This window comes from Pelodiscus sinensis, chromosome 2 (genome assembly GCF_049634645.1).
Source record: "Pelodiscus sinensis isolate JC-2024 chromosome 2, ASM4963464v1, whole genome shotgun sequence".
NCBI classification, from domain to species: Eukaryota; Metazoa; Chordata; order Testudines; family Trionychidae; genus Pelodiscus; species Pelodiscus sinensis.
In genome coordinates, this window is record NC_134712.1 from 174,932,806 (window position 1) to 174,957,490 (window position 24,685).

At 45.8% G+C, this 24,685-nt stretch overlaps 1 protein-coding gene across 2 annotated transcripts in view; it reads right to left on the reverse strand.

Annotated features, from left to right (window-relative positions):
• PDCD6IP (programmed cell death 6 interacting protein) overlaps nucleotides 1-24,127 on the reverse strand; it is a 57,816-nt gene extending 33,689 nt beyond the window's left edge. For both annotated transcript variants that reach the window (XM_075921809.1, XM_075921808.1), the window contains exons 1-4: nucleotides 23,810-24,127; nucleotides 13,325-13,379; nucleotides 4,501-4,570; nucleotides 1,669-1,796 (exon numbers count right to left, since the gene is read on the reverse strand). In XM_075921809.1, coding sequence (XP_075777924.1) covers nucleotides 1,669-1,796; nucleotides 4,501-4,570; nucleotides 13,325-13,379; nucleotides 23,810-24,015 — 459 coding nt within the window. In that variant the 5' untranslated portion in view covers nucleotides 24,016-24,127. The remainder of the gene's footprint in view (nucleotides 1-1,668; nucleotides 1,797-4,500; nucleotides 4,571-13,324; nucleotides 13,380-23,809) is intronic.
• Between the last annotated feature and the right edge of the window lie 558 nt (nucleotides 24,128-24,685).

A 24,685-nucleotide genomic window follows, 5' to 3' on the forward strand; every position in this document is an offset into this window, starting at 1 on the left:
AAGTTACCTATGCTTTCCACATTATAAATATCTTAAGTACAAAATTTAGAAATGCAGTTTAAATGATATTTTTCTTGTATTGATGATACAGCTATGAAAAACTGGAGTGTTAAATAACTAACCTGCTTTCCAACATTAAAATCCTTTAGAATTTATAGACAAACTTCCAAATCAACTACCACCTCTCTCATGATACTTAATTATTCCTCATGAAAATTAGCGAAGGCACTTCTCAATCAGTGAATTACAGATATTGGAGTTCTATCCCCAAATTGGCCAGCCACCTGCTGAATGACTGTGGACAAATCATGTCATCATCTCTCTGCATCTCTTCCTTCTTCCTCCCTTAGAGCTGTGCTATCTTCTTAGAGGACATATTCTTTGTAACAGGAAGTGTCTGTTTACACTAATGGGGCCCTGATAGTACCATAGCTAAAGCCTGAGCCAGCTAAAAAATAAACTTTGAACTCAACTCTTTTGAAATACTGATTACTGTATTCTTATTAGGGATGTTAAAATGCAATTAAGTTATTGTATAACAACTGAAAATGTCAACAGTTACACATGGGGGCAAGTGGCTGCCCAGAGCCAGTGCAAACAGGGAGCTGCCCAGGGGATGGGGCTGATCGCAGGACCTGGCACAGAGCCTGCAGGTGAGGGAGAGTGTCAGCTACATTATGGATTAAATAGACTTTTGTGGGCTAGCCTACAAACCACCTATCATTTATAACATTGTTTCTTTGGGAAAATGTGTTCTGAGTTCCAAACAGCTGAGTTACAAACTAACTTTTGGAATACAGCCCACTTGTAAATGGGGACTTTGTGTATGACTTATTGAACAAAGTTGTATTTGCAGGTTCTGCGAGAATCCTAAATAGATGGCAAACTATCTGGGTTTGCCAAAGTCGCTGAACTGTAATAACTATGTCCTTAGTAATAAGTTCTTCACAATCTTCAACTTGAATCAGTCACATCCTCCCTCTCCAGAATTAGGAGCCCCAAAAAATCTGGGCATTGTAACAGGGTTTAATTCAATACTACATCCAGAACTTTGAATCTACTATTGTGGTTTTGAGAATTTGTTTTTTTACTTTTATGAAAATATTCTTTAAAAGTGCTGCATCTCCTCAGCCACCAGCTGCATTTTGGCACTTTCTGCTCCTTTAGTCCATGAAAATATCTTTTACTATCCCACTGTTCCTTATCACAGCCAGCGAAGCCAGTATTCTCTCTAATGGCTGGTTGCGGCGCTTCTCTCAAATGGCTGGTTGTGCAACTGCCCCTCACTCCCCAGGAGCCTCTAGCCAACACTTGCGCTGCTCACTACCACCAGTGCCTCTTGCCTGCTCTTCTGAGGTTGCAGGTGAGCTTTTGTTTATATGTGCAGATGTTTATAGGTGGGATGTTTGTAACTAGGGGAGTACCTGTACTTAACATTTCCACTTAAATGAAAAACAGGAACCATGAGTGGAGAGGTCATGTTTACAGGTTAAAAGAGAAGAGGTTTATTTGGAGTGTTCTGAGTTTGGCCAAGCTGCAGTGTTCAATCAGAAGACAGTTTAAAGCGTTTCAGTAATGAGAGGTTGTCTCCCCCCCCTCCCCAACTGGAAATTTTTAGTTTTATCAATAGTTTAAATGTTTTCTTATTCAATACAGAGACTATCGTACCTGATAATGTTTAGCAGCAGTTTTCAAGCCTTCATCATTATCCAGATTCTGCTCCGATGCAATCTGACTAGCTAATGCTCCACAGTTGAACAAAACGCAGGTCTTCTCATATCCCAAACTTGCCAGAGCTGAAACCAAAAAAGCCAGAGTGAACATTTTGTAAAGAAAATAAGCTTTAGCATTCTGCACTCCTAGGAAGCAGCTGTAGCAAGTTTACAGCACCCAGCTTACACTGGTCTTGCATATTAAAGAACACAAACAAGGACTCTTCTTTTTTTTGTAATCTGGAGAGGACAAAATCTTGCATCTAGCACAGCACTTCCCAAACTTTTGAAAGATAAGCCCCACATTAGGAAAAGGAAGCTGCAAATCTTCAGTTCCAGCATACATTATTGTTAAAAGCTTACTCAAAGTGAGCAACTCCTTAAGAACAGATTTAAGTAGAACACACAGATAAACAATCAATGAAATAGCCATTTAACATGATCATCATCGACATTTAAGTTAGCATCTACAGAATTGAATGGAGCATTTCCAACCTGAGAGCCATTATTTTACAATCTCTAAATTCTGGCAGAACTCTGCATTTGTTAAATTGGTTCCATGTTGCCAAGATTCCTTCTGCAACCATAAGAGCTAGAGGTTTAGGGTAAGTCTACATTGCAGCGAGGATGCCACTCAGCACAGTGTGACTTATTTGTGCTAGCCTTGCTTGAGCTAAAGTAATAAAAATGGCAGTGTGGACAGTGCAGCACAAGCAGCAGCTTGGACTGGCCACCTGATCTCACACCCAGAAGGTTATTGGTCTTGTACTTGGACAGCTAGCTTGAGATGCTGTCTGTGCCAGAACATCTATGCTGCCTTTTGCTAGCGTGAAGGGACACCATGTCCCAGATAATCCTAACCTCCAACTATCAGTGGCTGGGACTGGATAACAGGACAGACCACTAAAAATTGCCTTGTTACATTCATTTCCTCAGAAGTATCTGGCACTGGTCACTGTCAGAGACAAGATACTATACTAGATGGATCATTGGTCTAGCTCAGCATGGCTGTTCTTATGAGTCTATCCATCGAAGATGGGTATTGCACCTCCTAGCTGCAGGGTAGACACTTGGGGTATGTCTAGACTACATGCCTCTGGCGACAGAGGCATGTAGATTAGGCTACCTGGCATAGGAAAATGAAGCGGCCATTTAAATAATCGCCGCTTCATTTAAATTAAAATGGCTGCCGCGCTGAGCCCATCAGCTGTTTGTCGACTCAGCACGCTAGTCTGGACGCTCCGCGGTCAATGTCAAAGGCATTTGTCGACCGCCCTGTTATGCCTCGTGGGATGAGGGTTACCGGGGCGGTCGACAAATGCCTTTGACGTTGACCGTGGAGCATCCAGACTAGCGCGCTGAGTCGACAAACAGCTGATGGGCTCAGCGCGGCAGCCATTTTAATTTAAATGAAGCGGCGATTATTTAAATGGCCGCTTCATTTTCCTATGCCAGGTAGCCTAATCTACATGCCTCTGTCGCCAGAGGCATGTAGTCTAGACATACCCTTTCTTATTTAAACTAAACCTTTCATATGGAGAACTGTGAGGCCTGTTCAATCCCCAGCAGCCCTTTCTTCACAGCCCAATAAGATGTACCTAACCCACATATTGGGAAAACCTGACTCTGAATATCAAGCAGCCGAGCCCATTAATAGCCTTGACGAAGTTATCAGTCATATGCAGTTGCCATTAAGTGACACACAGTGACTTCACTGCTGCTGGAAGTGCTTTTCCCCACCCTTTGCACTGCACTATGCTCTGCTCTAAAAATGACTTTCCTTTTCCCACACAGAGCATTGTATAGGAAACAGACAGAAGGAAAGAGAGAAAGGTGCAAAGAAAGGTCCAAGGTGACACGTTTAAAAGAGGCAATACAGTTGAAGGATAGAGTAAACTGGTCCTTTCTTCCCTTCTCTTCTAGTAGTTACACAGAAATTTTAATGTTTCCTTTCCTTTAACTGGTGAGGGATGGCCCACCAGGATACCCAACAGTGAGCAAAACTGCAATAAAGGCATCTGTTGAATGTCAATAAGAAATTAAAAGTAACAGTGGAGGAGAGAGGGAAGTAAGTCTTATTCATCCAGCTGAACACAGTGACTGCATGTTCTGCCAACTGTAGGAAATGTTGGTCTCTTATACAAAAAAATGTTGGCCTTTGTTTGCCCACTCACTTTTGTATTATGGCCTATTAAAACTGAAGAATTTAAATTCTTCTCTAGGACAGGGGAGTAAGAGATGGGCGATGATCGTGTATATATCTGCGCTGGTAAGAATAGGCCTCCAAGAAGTGCCAACATATTGAATTACCTTGAAGAAAATGCAAAAGACCAATCACCAGACAACTTTCAATGACTTCCTTAGCTAGCAGAACATATGAAAACACCAAGGGAAGCGCTTGAAACAAAGAACCGATGTGTCAGGAGCTATAATCAGTATTCTGCTACCCAGTACAGGGACAATTCTGGATAGCATGAACCAAAGAGGGAGGCAGTTCTGCCAACATGGTAACATGTGCAAGCCTTGCTTTTTCATTAAAAAAAACCAACCAAAAAAAACCCCACTATATTCCAATTGACTAATAAAAGCTGACTAGTTTTGAAAAGGTTCTCCTGCATTGCTGCAACACCCACTGGTTGCATAGCTCCAAAAGGATAAATTTTCAAGGGAAATTCTTGTGCCTGGATTCACTGAAACAGCCATCATGAAAAACCAGGCCATCAACAATATTTTAAAAATTCAGCATTAGAAAAATTACTTGCATTTTATTTTGTTAAGAATTGCATACCAAGTTTGACAGATCCTCCAAAAAGCGACCCTTTATCAAAGGCATCTTTCCATGTGAAGGTCACACAGATCTGAAAGAAAAGAAGGATAAGGCTCTGCATATAATTTTAGAAAGACTACTTTTTAAAAGGTATCCAGCACAGTTTTACCTGTTATATTCTAATTAAACACTGTTAAACATTATAATGCTTTAATATTACATAAACCCTATGAGCCTTAAGACTAGTCTTAAGTTTCACTTATAAATTTTCCTACTCAACTTTCCTACTGAGATTACACAAAATAATTATACCAGTGGATGACAGGGAAGAACCTCCTTCTCTGAATAATGTGCCAAAGTGAGAAACTTCCAAAGTTACAGAGAAATTTAACCGTTCTCCAAAGTCAAGTACACTGACATTTTTGGAGGAGAGGAAGAAGAACTATGATAAGTTATTGCAGAGCACCTTCAAATCTATGAAAATCATTTCTTGCATAGACTGTTGTGCTTCTTACAGCTTTCATATGCTGAGCTAATTCAACAGGAGGATTGTTAGGAAATCCACATTACTTCCTGTGTACGTGTGGATCTTGATACACACCTTTTAGCAAACGTTTCAAAGACAATACAAAGCCATACAAAGCCATTCACTTTGAACTTCCACTTCTAAAACTCTGCTGTAGTTAAACTGGTTTTGCCAAGCAGATACAAGCACGAGTAAAGAAAATAAGAACTACTTCCCCTCCCCGTCTCAACAACAGGGCAAGAGGAAGTTAGCAGACAAATACAGACACCCAAAGGATAGAGGTCTGAGGCAAACTAAGCATGCCTAGGACTTTGAGTTACCTGTCTCTACCTTCTGTTATCATGAATAAGTCAAATTATAAACAGGAGATTACCAGGCAACTCTCCATCACCATATTCTACAGCCTACTTCCTCTGATTCCACTGAGGAATAGGAAAAGAAACTACACCATCAGCTCAAGAAACTCTCTGGAATAGTACGTTTGTGTAGATTTGATAACCATATTATCTGCTACCCAAGATCCATAAACCTGGAAATTCTGGGCTCCCCATCATCTCAGGCATTGGGCCCCTTATAAAAGAGTTATTCAGTTATGTGGAATCTCTCCTCATATCCTATGCAACCAGCACTCCTAGCTAGCTTTGAGACAGCACTGACTTCCCAAGGAAACTTCAGTGAATCAGTAATCTTCCTGAAAACACCATCCTGGCCATCATGGATGTAGAAACTCTCTACACCAATATCCCTGATGATGCCACAGCACACCTGGTGGCAACGCTATGTGACTTTGTCCTCACCCACAACCATTTTTGATTAGGGGACAATTTATCTCAAGTCAGAGGCACTGCTATGGGAACTCAAACAGCCCACAGTATGCCAATGTTTTCATGTCTGACCTAGAACAATGTTTCTTCAGCTCCTGGCGCCTATCATCCCTCCTCTAATTATGCTACATTGATGATATTATAACATGGACCCACGGGAAGGAAACCCTCGAAGAATTCCACCGGGATTTCAACAATCTCCACTCCACTATCAACCTCGGCCTGGAACAATCCACACAAGAGATCCACTTCTGGACACTACAGTACAAATAAATAACTGTCACAACCACCACCTGATACTGGAAACCTACTGACTGCTATTCTTACCTACATGCCTTTAGCTTCCATTCAGGACACATTACACAATCCATTGTCTACAGCCAAACCCTAAGATACAACTGCATTTGCTCCAATACCACAGACCAAGACAAACACTTACAGGATCTTTATCAGGCATTCTTAAACCTTTAATACCCATCCAGGGAAATGAAGAAACAGACTGACAGAGCCAGACAAGTACACAGAAGTCACCCACTTCAGGACAGGGTCAACATGGTAAACAACAGAACACAATTGGTTACCACCTATAGTACAACTAAAAACCCCTCCAACGCATCATTCACAATCTACAACCAATCCTGGAAAACGATCCCTCATTCTCACACCTTGCAACACAAGCAAATCCTCTCCTATAGACAGCCCCCCAATCTGAAGCCAATACTCACCAGCAGCAAGACAATACACCCTTCAACAACTTATCCATGAACCGACCCCTGCAACAAACCCCGTTGCCAACTCTGTCCACATATCTAGACAAGCAACATCATCACAGGACCTACCCACATAAGCCACACCATTATGGGCTCGCACACCTGCACATTCACTAACATGATATATGCCATGCAATATAAATGCCAGCAATGTCCCTCTCCCGTGTATATTGGCCAAACTAGACAATCTCCATTCCAAAGGATAAATGGGCACAAATCCGACATCCAGAATGGCAACACAAGCCTGTAGGGGAACACTTTATCCTCCCTGAACATTCAGCAATGGATTTTAAAGTAGCCAGTCTTCTGCAAAAGAATTTCAAAATACTATAAAACGGAGACAGCTGAACTGGAATTCATTTGCAAAAAACAACACTATCAACTTGGGACTGAATCATAAAAATCATAGAATACTAGGTCTGGAAGGGACCTCGAGAGGTCATCGAGTCGAGTCCCCTGCCCTTGTGGCAGGTCCCAGTCCTGTCTAGACCATCCCTGATAGACATTTATCTAATCTACTCTTAAATATCTCCACAGATGGAGCTTCCACAACCTCCCTGGGCAATTTATTGCAGTGTTGACTACCCTGACAGGAACTTTTTCCCTAATGTCCAACCTAAACCTCCCTTGCTGCAGTTTAAGCCCATTGCTTCTTGTTCTATCCTCAGAGGCCAAAATGAACACATTTTCTCCCTCCTCTTTATGACACCCTTTTAGATACCTGAAAACTGCTATTATGTCCCCCCCCTCAATCTTCTCTTTTCTCAACTAAACAAACCCAATTCTTTCAGCCTTCCTTCACAGGTCATGTTCTCTGGACCTTTAATCATTCTTGTTGTTCTTCTCTGGACCCTCTCCAAGTTCTCCACATCTTTCTTGAAATGCGGCGCCCAGAACTGGACACAATACTCCAACTGAGGCCTAACCAACACAGAGTAGAGCGGAAGAATGACTTCTTGGGTCTTGCTCACAACACAACTGTTAATGCATCCCAGAATCATGTTTGCTTTTTTTTTTTGCAACAGCATCACACTGCTGACTCATGTTCAGCTTGTGATCCACTATAACCCCTAGATCCCTTTCTGCCGTACTCCTTCCTAGACAGTCGCTTCCCATTCTGTATGTATGAAACTGATTGTTCCTTCCTAAGTGGAGCACTTTGCATTTGTCTTTATTAAACTTCATCCTGTTTACCTCAGACCATTTCTCCAATTTGTCCAGATCATTTTGAATTATGACCCTATCATCCAGAACAGTTGCAACCCCTCCCAGCTTGGTATCGTCTGCAAACTTAAGCGTACTTTCTATACCAATATCTAAATTGTTGATGAAGATATTGAACAGAGCTGGTCCCAAAACAGACCCCTGCAGAACCCCTTTTGTTATACCTTTCCAGCAGGATAGTGAACCATTAATACAGGCAGTCCCCGGGTTACGTACAAGATAGGGACTGTAGGTTTGTTCTTAAGTAGAATCTGTATGTAAATCAGAACTGGCGTCCAGATTCAGCCGCTGCTGAAACTGATCAGCAGCTGATTCCAGGAAGCCCGGGGCAGGGGCTTCTTGTAGTCAGCCACTGGTCAGTTTCAGCAGCGGCTGACTTGGGGACACCTGGGGCAGAGCAGCTGGGGTGCTGCTGGGTTGGTCCAGTGGCGCCCAGAGCGGGGCTACGGGACCAACTGGCAGCGCCCCAGCTGCTGTACCACAGGCGTCCGGAGCAAAGCCGCGGAGCACGGGGGCAGTGGGACAGCCCAGACGCGCCGTGGCTATCCTGCTACCCTCGGGCTCCGTGGCTTTGCTCTGCTTTGCTCCCCGTCCCCCTGGTCTGCAGACCAGGGGGACGGGGAGCAAAGCGGCGGAACACGCGGGCAGCGGACAGCCCAGACACGTCTGGGCTGTCAGCTGGCCGCGTGCTCCGTGGCTTTGCTCTGCTCCCCGTCCCCCTGGTCTGCAGACCAGGGGGACGGGGAGCAGAGCAGAGCAAAGCGGCGGAACACGCGGCCAGCTGACAGCCCAGATGCATCTGAGCTGGCCGCGTGCTCCGTGGCTTTGCTCTGCTCTGCTCCCCGTCCCCCTGGTCTACAGACCAGGGGGACGGGGAGCAGAGCAGAGCAAAGCGGCGGAGCACGCGGCCAGCTGACAGCCCAGACGTGTCTGGGCTGTCCGCTGCCCGCGTGTTCCGCCGCTTTGCTTCCTCTCCCTGGTCTGCTGGAGACCAGGGAGAGGGAGGGCCCCGTTCGTAACTGCGGATCCGACATAAGTCGGATCCGCGTAACTCGGGGACTGCCTGTAACTACTCTGAGTACAGTTATCCAGCCAGTTTTGCACCCACCTTATAGTAGCCCCATCTAAGTTATATTTGCCTAGTTTATTGATAAGAATATCATGCGAGACCATATCAAACGCCATACTAAAGTCTAAATATATTACATCCACCACTTCTCCCTTATCCACAAGACTCCTTATCCTATCAAAGAAAGCCATCAGATTGGTTTGACATGATTTGTTCTTTACAAATCCATGCTGGCTGTTCCCTATCACCTTGCCAATAAGAATCTTAACTGGTTAATACATTAGAAAGAAAATTTCCCTTCTCTAGATAGTCACATCTCCACATCAAATACTGTGAATGACCCAATTCCACCCTGATTTACTTTGCTTCATTAACACAAGGAAATTATTCCTTATATATACACACACAACCCTGCTTCTGTAACTTCCACTTTAATTCATCTGATGAAGTGGGTTGCACCCATGAAAGATCATGCCCTAATAAATCTGTTATTTCATAAGATGCCACAGGACTCCTTGTTCTTTTTTCTTATGTTATTTTATTCCTTCTGTTACGAATAAAAAATGCTTCATCATAGGAAGATTTTTTGGATCCCTATTGCCGGCTGGTCACAGACTCCTGTTGGGAAGAACCACTGGAACCTGAATCCAGTTTGACCTGTCAGCAAAAGCATAGTCGGTACACTTTTAAACCAGGTTCTACAACCTAGGATATAGAACCCAGTCAGTGGCTTGTCCTCCTCAATGCCATGCTGGAGCCTCCACTTTTATTTCACAAATACAATTTGCAGATTTTTAAGCTATTATGTACAAAAATTTTAATTTTTTGACACAGAATGGCATCAGGAGTAAGGACCTCAAAGACTGATACTAGAACAACGTTTCCTCAACTCCCGTCCCCTTTCACCCCTTCTCTACCTACGGTACATCGATGACATCTTTATGATCTGGACGCATGGCCAAGAAACACTGGAGATATTCCACAGAGATTTCAACAACCTACACCCCACCATCAACCTCAGCCTGGACCATTCTACACGAGAGATCCACTTCCTGGACACCACAGTACAAATCAACAATGGAAAATTAGACACCACTCTCTACAGAAAACCCACCGACTCATACAGTTACCTACATGCTTCCAGCTCCCATCCAGAACACACCACATGATCCATCGTCTATAGCCAAGCCCTTCGATACAACCGCATCTGCTCTAATCCCACCAGAAGCTTCAGGATCTCTACCAAGCATTTATAAACCTCAACTACCCACCCGGAGAAATAAAAAAGCAAATCGAAAGAGCCAGACGAATACCTAGAAACCATCTACTTCAAGACAGACCCAAGAAAACCAACAATAGAACACCACTTGTCATCATCACCTACAATCCCCAACTTAAACCTGTCCAACACATTATCAATAAACTACAGCATATACTGGAACAGGATACCAAACTCCAAGAGGCTCTGGGAGACAGACCCATAGTCTCCTATAGACAACCACCTAACCTCAAGATGATTCTTACCAACAACCACAGGACATACCACACTAATACCAACCCTGGTACCTTCCCTTGCAACAAACCCCGTTGCCAGCTTTGTCCACATATTCATTCTGCTGATACCATTATTGGACCTAACCAAGTGAGTTATAAGATCAAGAACACATTCCTGCGCATCCAGAAATATAATTTATGCTCACATGTGCCAAAAGTGTCCGTCTGCTATGTACATTGGACAAACATCTGACACACTTCGCCAAAGGATTAATGCCCACAAAACAGATATCAGACAAGATCACAAAGAAAAACCAGTTTCTTGCCATTTTAACCAGAAAGGACACTCTCTCAATGACTTAACCACCTGCATTCTGCTACAAAGACCTTTTACATCTGCACTTGAAAGGGAATCCTCTGAACTGTCATTCATGTTGAAATTCGACACTCACCGGGAAGGAATGAACAAACACTCAAACTATCTTACCCATTACCAAGATAGCTTCCCCAATTATCACCTCTAATACCATTAACTCACAAACATCCCACTCTCCCCACCTCTAATATCATCAATTCACAGACACTTACCTTCCTCCCCCCCCCCGCATCCCCCTTCTGTTCTGAAATGTGATTTGTCCTTTTCATATGTGTTCATTTTTTTTAATTGTATCCTTTGGTATATATGGTTGTGACTATTTTCTTCCACTATTTGATCTGAGGAAGTGGTTCTGGCCCACGAAAGCTCATCATCTAATAAACCATCTTGTTAGTCTTTAAAGTGCTACATTGTCCTGCATTTTGCTTCTGATACTGAAAGGTATGTCTACACTACAAAGTTAATTCGAACTAGTGGGAGGCTAGCCCTCCCCAGCTTTCCCTGGTGGCCACTCTGGCCAACACCAGGAAAACTCTATTGCCCCCCTCTGGCCCCGGACCCCTTAAAGGGGCACTGGCTGGCTACCGTGCCCATGCCAGGTGCAAGCCTGCCAGCACCCAGCCAGCAGACCCTGCACCTGGCACGGCTCAAACCAGCCACCCGATGCCCCCCAGCCCTCCCCCTCTTCCCGGGACCAGGCTGGCGGCTCCCGGGAGCTTGCCCGGGACCGCAAGAGGCGGGCACCCGCCTGGTCTAGTGCAGACATCGTGGACCTTGTCCACGACCTCCGCACTAGGCACAGGAAAGTGGCCGTCTAGGGCAGGAGAGCTGCCAGCCTGGCCACCCAGGAGCAGGTGTGCATGAAAATCAAGATGGTCCACTGAGACCCCCGACCCTGAACCTTGAGCTTACAATGGCCGTACTGGGTCAGACCAAAGGTCTATCTAGCCCAGTAGCCTGTCTGCCGACAGCGACCAACCCTAGGGACCCTAGAAGGGATGGACCGAAGACAGCCACCAAGCCATTTGTCTCATGCCATCCCTCTCCAGCCTTCCACAAACTTTGGGAAGGGACACCACTCCTACCCCCTGGCTGATACCACTCCATGGACCCAACCTCCATCACTTTATCTTACTTCTCTTTAAACTCTGTTTTAGTTCTAGCCTTCACAGCCTCCTGCATCAAGGAGTTCCACAGGTTGACTCTTTGCTTTGTGAAGAACAACTTTCTGTTACTAGTTTGAAGCCTGCTACCCATTCCTTTCCTTAGGTGTCCTCTAGTCCTTCTATTATGGGAACTAATGAAGAACTTTTCTGTATGCACCCTCTCCACCCCCCTCATGCTTTTATAGACCTCTATCCTATCCCCCCTCCGTCTCCTCTTTTCTAAACTGAAAAGTCCCAGTCTCTTTAGCCTCTCTTCATATGGGACCTGTTCCAAACCTCTGATCATTTTAGTTGCCCTCCCCTCTCCCACCTCCTTTTCCCAGTCTCACCAAGTTTTGTTCAATAAAGAGAGATTCTATTTTTGACCACACGTTTTCTTTATTTTGTACATCAGGAAGGGGGGCTAGGGAAGGGTAAATGGAAGGAGGTGAGGGAGGAATGGGGTACGAGCCCCCGATGGGGAGGACTGGGCTGGCTCTGCGGGCTTCTGGGGGGTGGAAGCTCTCCTGCAGCCCCCCAATTGCCCCCGCTCCCCAGATGGCAGCCTGCGGCAAGTGCAGCTGGTCTGATGGCCGAGTGCTGTGATGTGACCAGTGTGGGCGCTCAGGGCACTCCAAGACAGGACTGCTTTGCAAGCGAGGTTCCCCTGAGAACTGTCTGTCCCGGGGTGGGGGTCGGGGTCCCTTTAAGCACAGCCCTCGGCTAGCCTGAGGCAGCAGCTCCATGCTCTAAGTCCTCATCTGATGCCCTGCCGGCACTGCTTCCGGCCATCTTTAACCCCGGTTCAGGGTCCACTCTGTGTGGACATGCTAGTTCGAATTAGCAAAATGCTAATTCGAACTAGTTTTTTAGTCTGGATGCGTTAATTCGAAGTAAGCTAAGTCGAACTAACTAATTCGAATTAGCGCTGTAGTATAAACATACCCGAACAGAACTAAAAGATCTATATTACCACTTTGGTCAAAGAAGTAATTTACAACTCTTATTAAAAATAAATAAGGTTTATTTAAATGCAGAGGAGGGTATACTAGTAAACACAGTGATTTCTTAAGAACGCTCTGAGTGCAGCTGTTCCTGATGGATCAGATCACAGTGATGGGGGGGAAGGGGACAACATTTTTTTGAGACTGCATTTTGGCATCTGTAAAATGAGAGCAATGATAGTTACCAGAGGTGAAGTCTCAATATATCAAGATTAAACATATCCACAGCCACATGTAAAGAAAGAGAAATTAGGAAATGAAGCTAAAAGATTAATGTCTTTCCTGGGAGATGTACTGGATTAGACACAGGCCTAAAGGAAGGAGTAGTAGAAGAAATAGTAATTTAAAAAGAAAAAAAAGACATCCTGGATTCCACGAAAAACTGTCCCATATACTAGTCTCTTATACCTTACCTGATTTTCAGAAAACGGAAATTTTGGCTCTATGGAACACAGCTGATCGTAGTATCTAGAGCAACAGATAAAAAGAGGTAAGGTAAACACCACATTGAGTTATATTGGTTTTGTTTACATTGAGGAAAAAAGGAAGGTTGTGCGCCACACCTAAATCATGCAACTCCACCATTACTCCCAAGACATCCTAGGAGAGGTACCTAGAACATGCTATGTATGTGCCACCACTGTGGACTAGGGATGTTACATTTTGTTTAATCAAATAATCAACTAGTTGATGGATTTTCCATCAACTAGTTGATAAGCCGGGAAGATGCAGTGAGGGTTAGCTCCGGCATTGGGGGCTAACCCCACTGTGGCTCTCCCTTTTAAATGTATTAAGAGCCAGCTTTTAAGCTGGCTCCCCACAGCACCAGCTTCTGTACCACCAACATCCCCCACAAAAGCAGCAGAAGGGTGGGGTAAGCAGCTTGCTTTTGCTTACCGGATAATCGGCTAGTGACTTACATCCCTGCTGTAAAGGAGGCCTAGGAAGGGAAGTGGATGGAAGGTAAAAGGATCCAGACAACTGGTCTCTTCCTTTCCACTTCCCACAGGTAAATGGAAGAAAGTCATAATTATGCAAAGGGTACATTGTATAACCATGTAACAGACAGCGAAACATATCTGCTCTGGACATTCATGGTCATGTTACAGAGAAATCAATTAAAATTTAAAAAAATGAAGGAAAAGTAATGGTTAGCAAATGTTAACTCAACTTGTATGCTCTACCACCAACCATTGGTCTATTCTGATTTCAAGCACTTTGAACACTGTCTACCTAACACGCTGGGGCCCAATTCTCTAATGGCCCCACAGAACTACCGTGGGGCTGGCAATAATGAAAATAAACTAGAGCATTACACATTTCCATTCACAGAGCTCACTGCACATACTGATGGTTCCTTGTTTCCCTCTCATCATTCCCACAAGCTCCTTGCATGCCACACTTCCATTTTCTTCCACTTTAGGCACTTTGAAAAACTCTCCACCTCCTTCCTTCATAGCAAGGAGCCTCTCTCACCTTCCCCTCTAGCATACCCATCTTTCCTTGAACGAAAAGGGAGAAGCCCAGTCCTTCTTTCCCTTTCCCAACTAAGCAGGGTTTGGTGAGGCAGGACATTAGAAAATAAGAAATAAAGCTTCCTTTATTCTCCAGTCCCTCTGGCAGCTAATCACACGCCACAGCTGTGCAAACCGCTTTTCTGGTTTACCTAATTTGTATCAATCTATAGGGTTCTGCCTACTGATGCTGACATTTTCCAAAGGAACTGATTTAATACCATGTTTGAAGGTTATATTACATCCAAAATACAAAAATGTTATCACCTTGAGCAGAGCTTCACTTAGCCAATAAATGAATCAAAGTAGAGGATTTGGTATATTCAAATCCCACAGAAAAGACCCACAGAAAAGTCAGTTGGGGCCACACAAGTGAGATGCAAAAAGTAACTCCTCCAAACACACACCCTGCACCCACCCACCCAAGCCTTAATAATGTGGCCCCAACTGTGCTGGTGGGAGCAGGGGACATGGTACTGGGGAAGGGTGCTAGGGCAGGGGACATGGTGCCAGTGGGGGCAGGGGATCCCTGGTATGCACCTCCTCTTGGTATTCCTACCCCCTCCCACAAAGGAGGGAGGCCCCAGTGCGTGCCTCCTCCCAGAACTCCTTCCCTCTCCCTCCCCGCTCAGGAAGTCCCCAGAACGCCACAGACCTGGGTTGTGGTACCACGCCGGCTGTTTAGAGGAGGGGGAGCAGCCAGCTCACTTCCTGAAACCCCAGAAGTGGCGCACAGCTGCCAGACTTCCTTCTACTCCGCAGGAAGGCGGCACTACCTCCATTGTCGCTGGAGATAGGCAATGGGGCTTCTGGGAGAGAGGGGGCACCCCAAATGCCTTGCGATTGACTGGTCAAGCCCTCCCAATCGACTAGTCAATCGCAATTGACGGGTTGGTAACCATGGCCTTACACTAATGGAAAGTGGAGAAATAAGAGCATTTTTTTTCCTGTTTCTCACTCTTGGCAGGCGACAAAACTTAAATCAAGCAATTCAGAATAATGGCTTCTGCTTTTTCTTCAGTAGCATCTTCAAATCAAAATAGTTCACAAGTGCATGGCTGGGAGAAAGAGAACATAACTGGTGTTGACAGAAGTGATCCCAAAAAAAAAAAAAAAAATTTACAAAACCTACTTAAGTATTGGTTTTTAGTTCCTGTAGGTGCAATTCAGCAGATTCGCAATCAACTCAGGGCTGTAAAAAGTTTGTAACTTCTGTCGAGTAATTAGGTCAACTTAACCCACGCTGCAGACTCAACTTGGTTGTTAAGAAAATTCTTCCTTTCCTCTAGCTATCACTTCTCAGAGAGGTAGACTAGTTGCATTGATGGAAGGGACTTTTCAAGTCTATGTAGGAAGCATCTACAGTACAGTGGCACAGCTGCAGCACCATAGCTGTGTCACTTTAGTGTAGATTAATATCTTAATAGTTCCTAAATAGCCTTAAAAGTGGCAACTAATATTAGGCAGCCAACTCTCATCTTAAGAGTCAATACACTCTGGGAATGGCTGAGAATGTCAGTTTATGACCCTTACACTTCCTTTGGAATTCCACACATATACTCATTTGTATGGGCTCCTAGAGCCTAAGCTTAGACAACTTTAAGAGGGTGATGTGAATTTATTTAGTTTGGCTTCTCTGATTGTATGGAAATAAAGCAGGCAAAGTGACAAATGGTAACAGAGATAGCCGTGTTAGTCTGATCTTGGTAAAACAAAAGAGCAGTCATGTAGCACTTTAAAGACTAACAAGATAGTTTACTAGGTGATGAGCTTTTGTGGGGCAGACTTACTTCTTCAGTTCGTGTTCTGAAAGCAAATTGGCATGACCATCATATAACAGAGGGAAACAATGAAAAAAGTAAAAAAAATTACAAACTGACAAATCGGCTACATATAACAGAAGATCGGGGCGGGGGGGGGGAGATGACAAGTAAGGAGGAAATTGCTTACTGTAAAAGTCAACTAAGTGGCTAAACCCGGGTCACTACAAATATCAAAGGGTGGGGAGACTGTCTTTGTAACGTATAAGAATTATCTCGATTAAAGCCCATTGGCAACATGTCGAATTTTAGCATAAATAAAAATTCTGAGGTCTCCCTCTCCAATCTGATGTTAATGTCTCTTTAAGACACATGTTGTCAGGTCTTTAAGGGAATGGCCAATTTGATTAAAATGTTGGCTGACAAGTTTGTATGTGTGGAGATTTCTGATATTTGATCTGTGAGCAATGATTCTTTGGCAAAGTGACTGACCAGTTTGTCCAATATACACCGCAGAGGGGCTCTGATGGCACATGATGGCATATATCACATTGCTGGACATACAAGAATACAAGCCCTTGATCATATAACTAACATGGTCAGGTCCAGCGATGGTGTCTCCAGAGTAAATATGTGGACAAAGCTGGCAACTGGGTTTGTTGCAAGGGAAAGTTCCAGGGTTAGCTTTAATGTGGTATGCCCTAAGGTTGTTAGTGAGAATCTTCCTGAGGTTAGGTGGTTGTCTATAGAAGAGTACAGGTCTGTCACCCAAAGCCTCTAGGAGTGTAGCATTATGTTCCAGTATAGGTTGTAGGTTACTGATAATGCATTGGGGAGGTTTGAGTTGGGAGCTGTAGGTGATGACAAGTGGTGTTAAATTGTTGATTTTCTTGGGCCTATCTAGAAGTAACTGGTTTCTGGGTATTTGTCTGGCCCTTTCAATCTGTTTTGAGTTTTACGAATGCTTGGTAGAGATCTTGAAGTTTTTGGTTTCTGTCAGTGGGATTGGAGCAGATGCGGTTGTATCTAAGGGCTTGACTATAGACGATGGATCATATAGTGTGTCCTAGATGGAAGCTGGAGGTATGCAAGTAAGTGTAGCAGTCAGTGGGGCTTCCTGTAGAACAGTGTTTCCCAAATGGTGCTCTGTTGAACCCTGGGGTTCTGCAAAGTGGAACTCGGGGTTCCATGAAAAAAATTCTATTCCCCCGTCCCCTGCAGAACCCTTAGGCAGCTCCCATTGGGGCTTTGCCAGTGGGGACCGGCTTCTGGGGGCGCGCTCCATCACCCACTGAGGCTGGCCGCCCACCTGTATCCACAGCGTGGCCCCATCCACACTCGGCAGGACTTCCCTGTCCCAGTGCCTTGCAGCCTCCTTCCCCTCGTTTGCAGGCGGCAGCCTTTACAGTGGCTGCTGCTGCCGGGAGGGGTGGCCAGAGCCGAGGAACCGCTCCCGGACCTCGGCATTTTTAAACTGCTGCCTGCATGGAACCTGGCTCTGCCACGCCCGCGCCTTGCCCCAGGGCACGCACCGGCTCTGCCGCCCATGTGCTGCTGCTCTCTCCCCCCTGCGCCCCTCCCCAGCCTGCTGGGGAAGTGGCAGAGTTTGATCTGGTGGGGAAGGTCGGGGTTGCTACACCCTCCCTCCCTCCCACTCCCTGCCCTGCCAGCAGGAAGCATGACCTAGTGCTGCAGGTGTGCTGGGTTTCCTGCTGCATGGGCAAGGGGGGGGGGGGAGGGGAGGGAGGAGGAGGGAGAGGGGAACTTAGCTCCCTCCCTTCCCCCCACTCCCCTGAGGAACAAGAGCATGCTGCCTGGAGGCTTTCCCTGCTGCAGCAGAGTGCCAAGCCAGGTAAGAGTCCCCCTCCTCATGCCCAGACCCTGCACGCATATCCCCCTCACTCCCCGCCCCCCACCAAAAGCCCACATTCCCAGCTCGCTCTGACACCCTGCCCCAAGTCCCCCCACTCCTGGCCAGACACCCTGCTCCAAGACCCCCTCCTCTACCCTCCCTTCAGGCTTGACACCCTGCCCGAAGACCCCCTCCTGGCCAGACACTCTGCCCCAAGCTTTCTCCTGTACTTTTCCTCCTGGCCAGGACATTACAGATCATCTTTGTGATTTATACACAAACATCATGAAGTATTTTCAAACCATAAATGACAACAATAATTGGATTTGAAATCTATTAAGTATAACAGAAAAACTGACTGGCTTTCCTATGCAATATTATGAAAACTTAATCGAAATTACTTCATATGACCAATTAATACAAAAATTTAAAGAAGTTTCTCTGATTATGTTTTGGGGCAGCTTATGTCAAGAATATTCAGCTTTATCAAGATGTGCAATTCGTCAGTTGTTGCCCTTCACCAGCACACAACCACACTTGTATGAAACTGGGTTCTCGAATTATGCAGCAACGAAAACAAAATACAGAAATTTGACTGCATGCAGCCCCAGATATGCAAATCCAATTTTTTAGTATTAAATCGAACAGAAAATTTGCCAAGAAAAGAAAAACCACTCTTCACATTGAAAACTGCCAATATAATTCATATTAGTTTGAGTTTTATTTTTTGTACACATTAAATATGATTGTTTTAGTTTAATTGCACATATTTAAAGTGTTGATCTCATGACCTTATTTAGCATTTGTTCATTATCATCATCCTTACTTATTTGTGGTCTACTTTTTCAGTTCCGTATACGAGACTGTCTTCCTGGGGGGGGGCTATGGTGCCGAGGTCCGGTGGCTTTTTTTTTTTTGTGCTCGACAAATTTTCTCCTGGGTATTCTAGGCCAAGCTGCAGGGGGTCCCTCGAAATTCTTCTGAGTTTAAAAGGGTTCCGTGGCCAAATAAAATTGGGAAACACTGCTGTAGAGAGTAGTATTGATTTTGCCATCAGTAATTTGTACTGTGGTGTTGTGGGGAAAATCAAATAACTCCAATTGTGTCTAAGGGGGGACTGTGCAGAAATCATAACTTTCTAAAAGAAAACTGCTCTAAGGGTTAAAAAGTTTTCCAGGCCTCTCTCCCTGTAACAGAGAGAAATCAAATTAGCTCTAATCAAGACCCTTACAATGCCTCCTATCTCAAGTTCATGGATACTCCTAGTCTGTCACAATTTGTCATGTAAACCCTTATCTTTGTCACAGTTTGCCTTGTAGACTTCTCCACTCCACATTCTCATATGGCTTTGTTCTGTAAAACTTACTTCTAGCACTCCTGGGGTGAACAGAAGTCTCAGAGTGCTTCTGCTGAGACTTTGATATGTTAAAGAAAAACAATCCACAACTGAGCTGTCTGAACATACTGTATAAAGAATCACTGAATCTGTCTGTCAGGGCTGCTTCACTCTTGGTGTGACAGCCTGCATGCATGCATCATAAAGTTTTCTCTTCTAGGTTTCTCTCCTGCCTCACTGATTTGATTTGACCTCCAGCCTCGAACCCTTCTGGGGGCTCTGTACCCCAGGGGAGCGAGATTTCCCCTTCAGTGTCCAGGAAATGGATCTCTCGTGTTGAATGGTCTAGGCTGAGATTAATAGTGGGGTGTAGGTTGTTAAAAACTCTGTGGAATTAATCCAGTGTTTCATGACCATCGATAACTTCATCATTTGGACCCATGTAGCATAAGTAAAGGAGGAGTAATAGGGGACGGAAGCTGAGGAAACATTGTTCTAAGTCAGCCATAAAGATGTAAGCGTACTGTGGGGCCATGCGGGTACCCATGGCTGTACCGCTGATCTGGAGGCATAAGCTGTCCCCAAATCGGAAATAATTGTGGGTAAGAACAAAGTTACATAGATCTGCCACCAGATTGCGGCAGTAACCTCTGGCATAGTGTTTCTAATCGCTTGTAGTCCAACTTCATGTGGAATATTGGTGAAGAGAGTTTCTACATTCATGGTGGCAAGAATGGTGTTATCAGGAAGGTTATCGGTGTTTTGTAATTTCCTCAGGAAGACAGTGGTATCTCAGAAATAGCTAGGAGTGTTAGTAATATAGGGTTGAGGAGGTAGCCCACACAGCTGGATAATCTGGTAGTGAGTGTGCCAATACCTGAAATGATGAGGCATCCAGGTTTATGGATTTTGGTTAGAAAACTATAAAATGGGATAAAATGAATTTGAACTTAATTACTTAACTTAAAAAAAATCCAGTTTGACTGAAATAGGTGTGCCCTTTTAAAAAAAGTCCCTATTGAAAGAATTATTAATCTTTCTGTTTCCATGTTGATGTTTATAAACATTTGATCCAAGTCAATGCAGTACAATAAAAACACTGACTACAGACATGCACAAAGTCGTATGAAAAAAATCTCACTCCCTTCCTAGATATTTCACTTGTAATAATGATACATGTTACCAACATAGTCACAAAATTCTCAGACAAATGAGAATCTCAAATTATGTGTGTCCATTAGAGTTACTGGCTGCTTTAAGGGGAGTGCAGGCGGAAGGCTCACACCCTTTAAATTAGCTTATGTAAGCAGTTAAGTGAATAACACACACCTGGGCCTATTAAAAACCATCAGGGCTAAACTGCAGGATTGTGCTTGTGACATATTGAAATGTCATGCAGTATCTCTGGAAGCCATATTGTACATCACTGTAAACCAGGGATTGTGCACATCACCCAGAGTGGTTATCACCGATCTCCCTAGGAACCAAAATAGTAAGAGGGTGATTACAAAGTGATTTACTTTAAGCACCTCCAGAGAGTTACCAACCCTTAGGGACTGGTTGGAACCAGAGACCCTAGCTATCATGCAATTGAACAGTCGTGTAACCACAAGAAATCTTAGCAGTTACACAACTATTCAATAGTCCATGGGGGCGGGGGACAGCAGCCAGTGCACTCCCAGCCCAACTCCCAAGGAGGCCCCTGCCACCTTGAGCTGCAGGTAGAGCCAGTAAGCAAGGGCAGCCAGTTTAAAAGCCAGCTCTCCATGCAGACCAGTTGCCTGCTACCCTACATTGTTGCCTCTGATATAGAAGCAGTAGCGCAGGATGACAGCAGTCCCTGTCAGCGGCAAGCCCGGTCTGCCACAGACAAAGGCAACTCTGTGGAGTACAGGTCCAGGGAGCCAGCATGCACGGGGAATCCACTTGATAGCCGGCTTCCCATGAGTATTGGCTCCAGCCTTTTCCCCCCTCAGCCTCCATGCTACTGCCTCTCTATCAGAGGCAGCAGCACAGGGTTGAGGGGGCCCACTGGCAATGATACAAAGGCAGCAGGGGGAGGGAAATGTGTGTCATCTATAAGATGAACCGATAATCCTAGGTTTACTGGTTAATTGTGTAGTCATCTACACAATGACACCTCTAGTTCAAACTGGGTTTTCCAGAGACCAACACCACACAAAGAAAGGACTTTTAGGATAAAAAGCCTGCATTGTGGAAGGTATGCAGAAACTTAGGCCTAAGAGGGCCCCATTACACATTAGTGTTCTCTCTGGAAAGCTTTTAGCAAGCAAATAAGAATTTCTATTATGTTTTCTCTGTAATGCTTTTATCAAAAGAATAATTGTGCTTTCTTAAAGAGAAATTGCGGTAAGCAATAACGGCTGGAAATACACTGTACATAGGCCTTGCAGGGAAAGCTTCCGTTGGGTGTGATCTTTGGGATCACTTCAATTTTGTAGACAAAGCTCATTAGTGGAGTGACACTACATACAGATCTGACCCACAGGATATGTAAGAGAGGGGGCGTAGGGGACGAAGCATGTTAATTGCAGTTATCAAACTAATCATCAAGTCAATACAATTTGTATCGACTATATGATTAGTCGATAGGACCGCTATGCAGAGCCGCAGCAGGGGTAGCTCTCGGAGGTAGCAGCATGGGGGTGGAGGGCTGGAAGCTCTGCCGGATCCAGTGCTCACGGGGAGCCGGATTAAAAGCCAGTTTCCACTTCTCCAAACCCCTTTTCTGCCTCTGATACCAAGGCAGCAAGGAGGAAGTGTAATCAGCCTACGCTTATTGGTTAATCATTTACACAACTATATGCTAGCATCCACAGTATCAACACAAGAGCTGTTAGTAGGGATGCACTCCATGGACACAAGCAGCACAGTGTACAACAGTGGTTTAAATAAAGTGACATAACTTTTGAAGAGAAAATATTGTTGTGAAGACCAGGCCTAAAAAATTTGTATCTTCATTCAAATTCTGTCATTTGTATAATATACTTTTAGTGAGTACACCTAAGTTACTTTCATCATTTATTAAGTCAGCATGAAGAAGGCACTGACTTTCAAAGAATGTCTAACTTATCTTCTTGTGAAGGCAGTAATAGAAAAGACCCTGTTTTTTTCATTGTGTAGGTTCAGAACACAAAGTACACAAAACACTTTGGAATGCTGATCAATTTTGTAATATAAGCCCAAAGTTGGTCAAATTTGCATTTCAGAAGTCTGTTCTTCATGACTCCTTTTAAAATAACTTTCCCTTGTGTAACTGAATAATATACCTTGCTCTCCTAGCGGTCAAAGCAGCAACCTATTTGGGATACTTGTGAGATACTGAACTGAGATACTGATACAGACTTTGTTCTATTAATGCAGCACTGACAATTTTTTAAAGTGCTTCATACCACTCACATAAAACAACCAATTCTAGGCATTTCTTCAATTTAGCAGTTCACATGAGACACATTACAAGTCTCAGCATACATTGTATTTGGAAATTAGTAGAACTTACTAGACAGGTTAAAACCTGTAATCAACCCCCAGATCTGTATTTTCCAAGCACAGGTAAAGGAACAGGTGGTGTCCACAGCATCCCCAACTGTTAGGACACAGGAGCTGCCCCATGCACAGTGCAGGAGGTTTGGAGCAGCAGTACAACCATGCGAAGTTCCTTTTTGTCCTGGGCCACTGGCCTATAGCACAAGAGTCCTAGCACAGCAGAGGATCCCCTGCCTATTCCAAGATATAAGCTGCTTGGGAAGGGGAGAAAACGTGCAAACACCAGGCAGCAACAAACAGTTAAACAAAAAAGGTGGCAGAAGCGAGGAGAGAGGCTGCGGCAGGAAAACGGCTCCACTCATGGCACCAGAGAACGTATGGGGGCGAGGGTCTGCAAGCCCTCGGAAAAGGACAGTGGGAATAAGCTCAGGAGCTACCACCGACAGCAGCCGGTCGGAGAGAGGCGCAGGCAACGCCCCTGGGCGCCACCTCACTGCCCCGGCCCGAGGCGTCGCTCAGACCACGGGGATCATGGGACGCCTGCAGCGTCAAGTGACAAGGGCTGGGGCCGCACAGCACGACACGGCCCCAGTGTCACGCAGGAGACGCCCAGCCTGCGCCAGCTCACCTCCTCGCAGGTAGAAGCCCGCGCTCCGTGCCCGACAGCCGGGAGACGCCGTCTGGGAAAGGGGGCGAAGGGCGGGAACCGGGAACCCCCCCCCCCAAGAGAGTGCGACGCGCCCTACCGGGTAGCACCGACGCCGGGTCCGCCCAGCCAGACTTTCCCACCAGTTGCCCGGCCGCCTGCCCTGCCGCCCCCGCCTGCCTCGTCGCTCGCGGCGGCTGCCGAGGCTGTTGGCCCTGCACCGGCCGCCGGGCCCCCCCCCCTCGCGGAGCCGCGCGCGCGCTCAGCCCCCGTCCCGCCTCACCTCATCAGCGTCTCGAGCGAGCTCTCGTGCTTGTCGAGCGGGCGGCCGACCGCGCTCTTGCGCAGCTTGTGGAGCTCCTCGGCCGCGCGGCAGTGCTCGGCCTGCGCCTCCCCGGCCGGGTAGGTCTGCTGGATGAACTTGCAGAGCGGCTTGGCCAGGTCCACCTCCGAGGCCTTCTTCGACTGCACGGAGATAAAGGTCGCCATGTTCTCGTTGCTGCTGCTGCTGCTGCCTGCGCGCGGTGGGCCCGTCCGCCCGCAGCCCTGAGAAAACTGCTCGCGTCCCCCCGCCGTACTTCCGGGATCTGCGCAAACTCTGACCTCACCGCGTCACGTCCATCACGCGCATCCCCTCCCAGCTCCTTTAGCCCCGCCCACTCACCCCGTCTTCGCCCCCCCCGTCATCTTCCTGCTCCCTCTGTCCTTAGCCCCGCCCCGACTCGTTTGTCCCTTGCCTGTGCCGGGCCCCGCCTCCCCCCGCTGGCGATGTAGCGCTGGGCGCTTGTGGCTTCTCTTCCGCTCCCCTGCTCTCGCTGCCCCAGCGCAGCAGCGCGGCCCGGCCGCCGTGGTTCTGTTGTGAGCTGAACCAAAGCTCGTCCCTTGCGTTGTCCTTACCCCTGTGGTTCTCGTTTCCTCCCTCGCCTCCGTGTTGTTTGTTTATTCTACTTTTATATTTCTTAATTAATATTGCAGGCTTAGTGTTTCTTCCCAGATGGGCCTTTGATCTGCTGAGCCTAGCAAGACTTTTCATTAGCAATATTTCTTTTGCAGACTTTGTTGATACTCTGTAACACTTTCATTGTTTGCAGAAGATCTTCAGAATTCAGCAGAGAGAAAGGACCAGGTAGAAAAGTGCTTTCTGCCCTTCCTTCTTTGA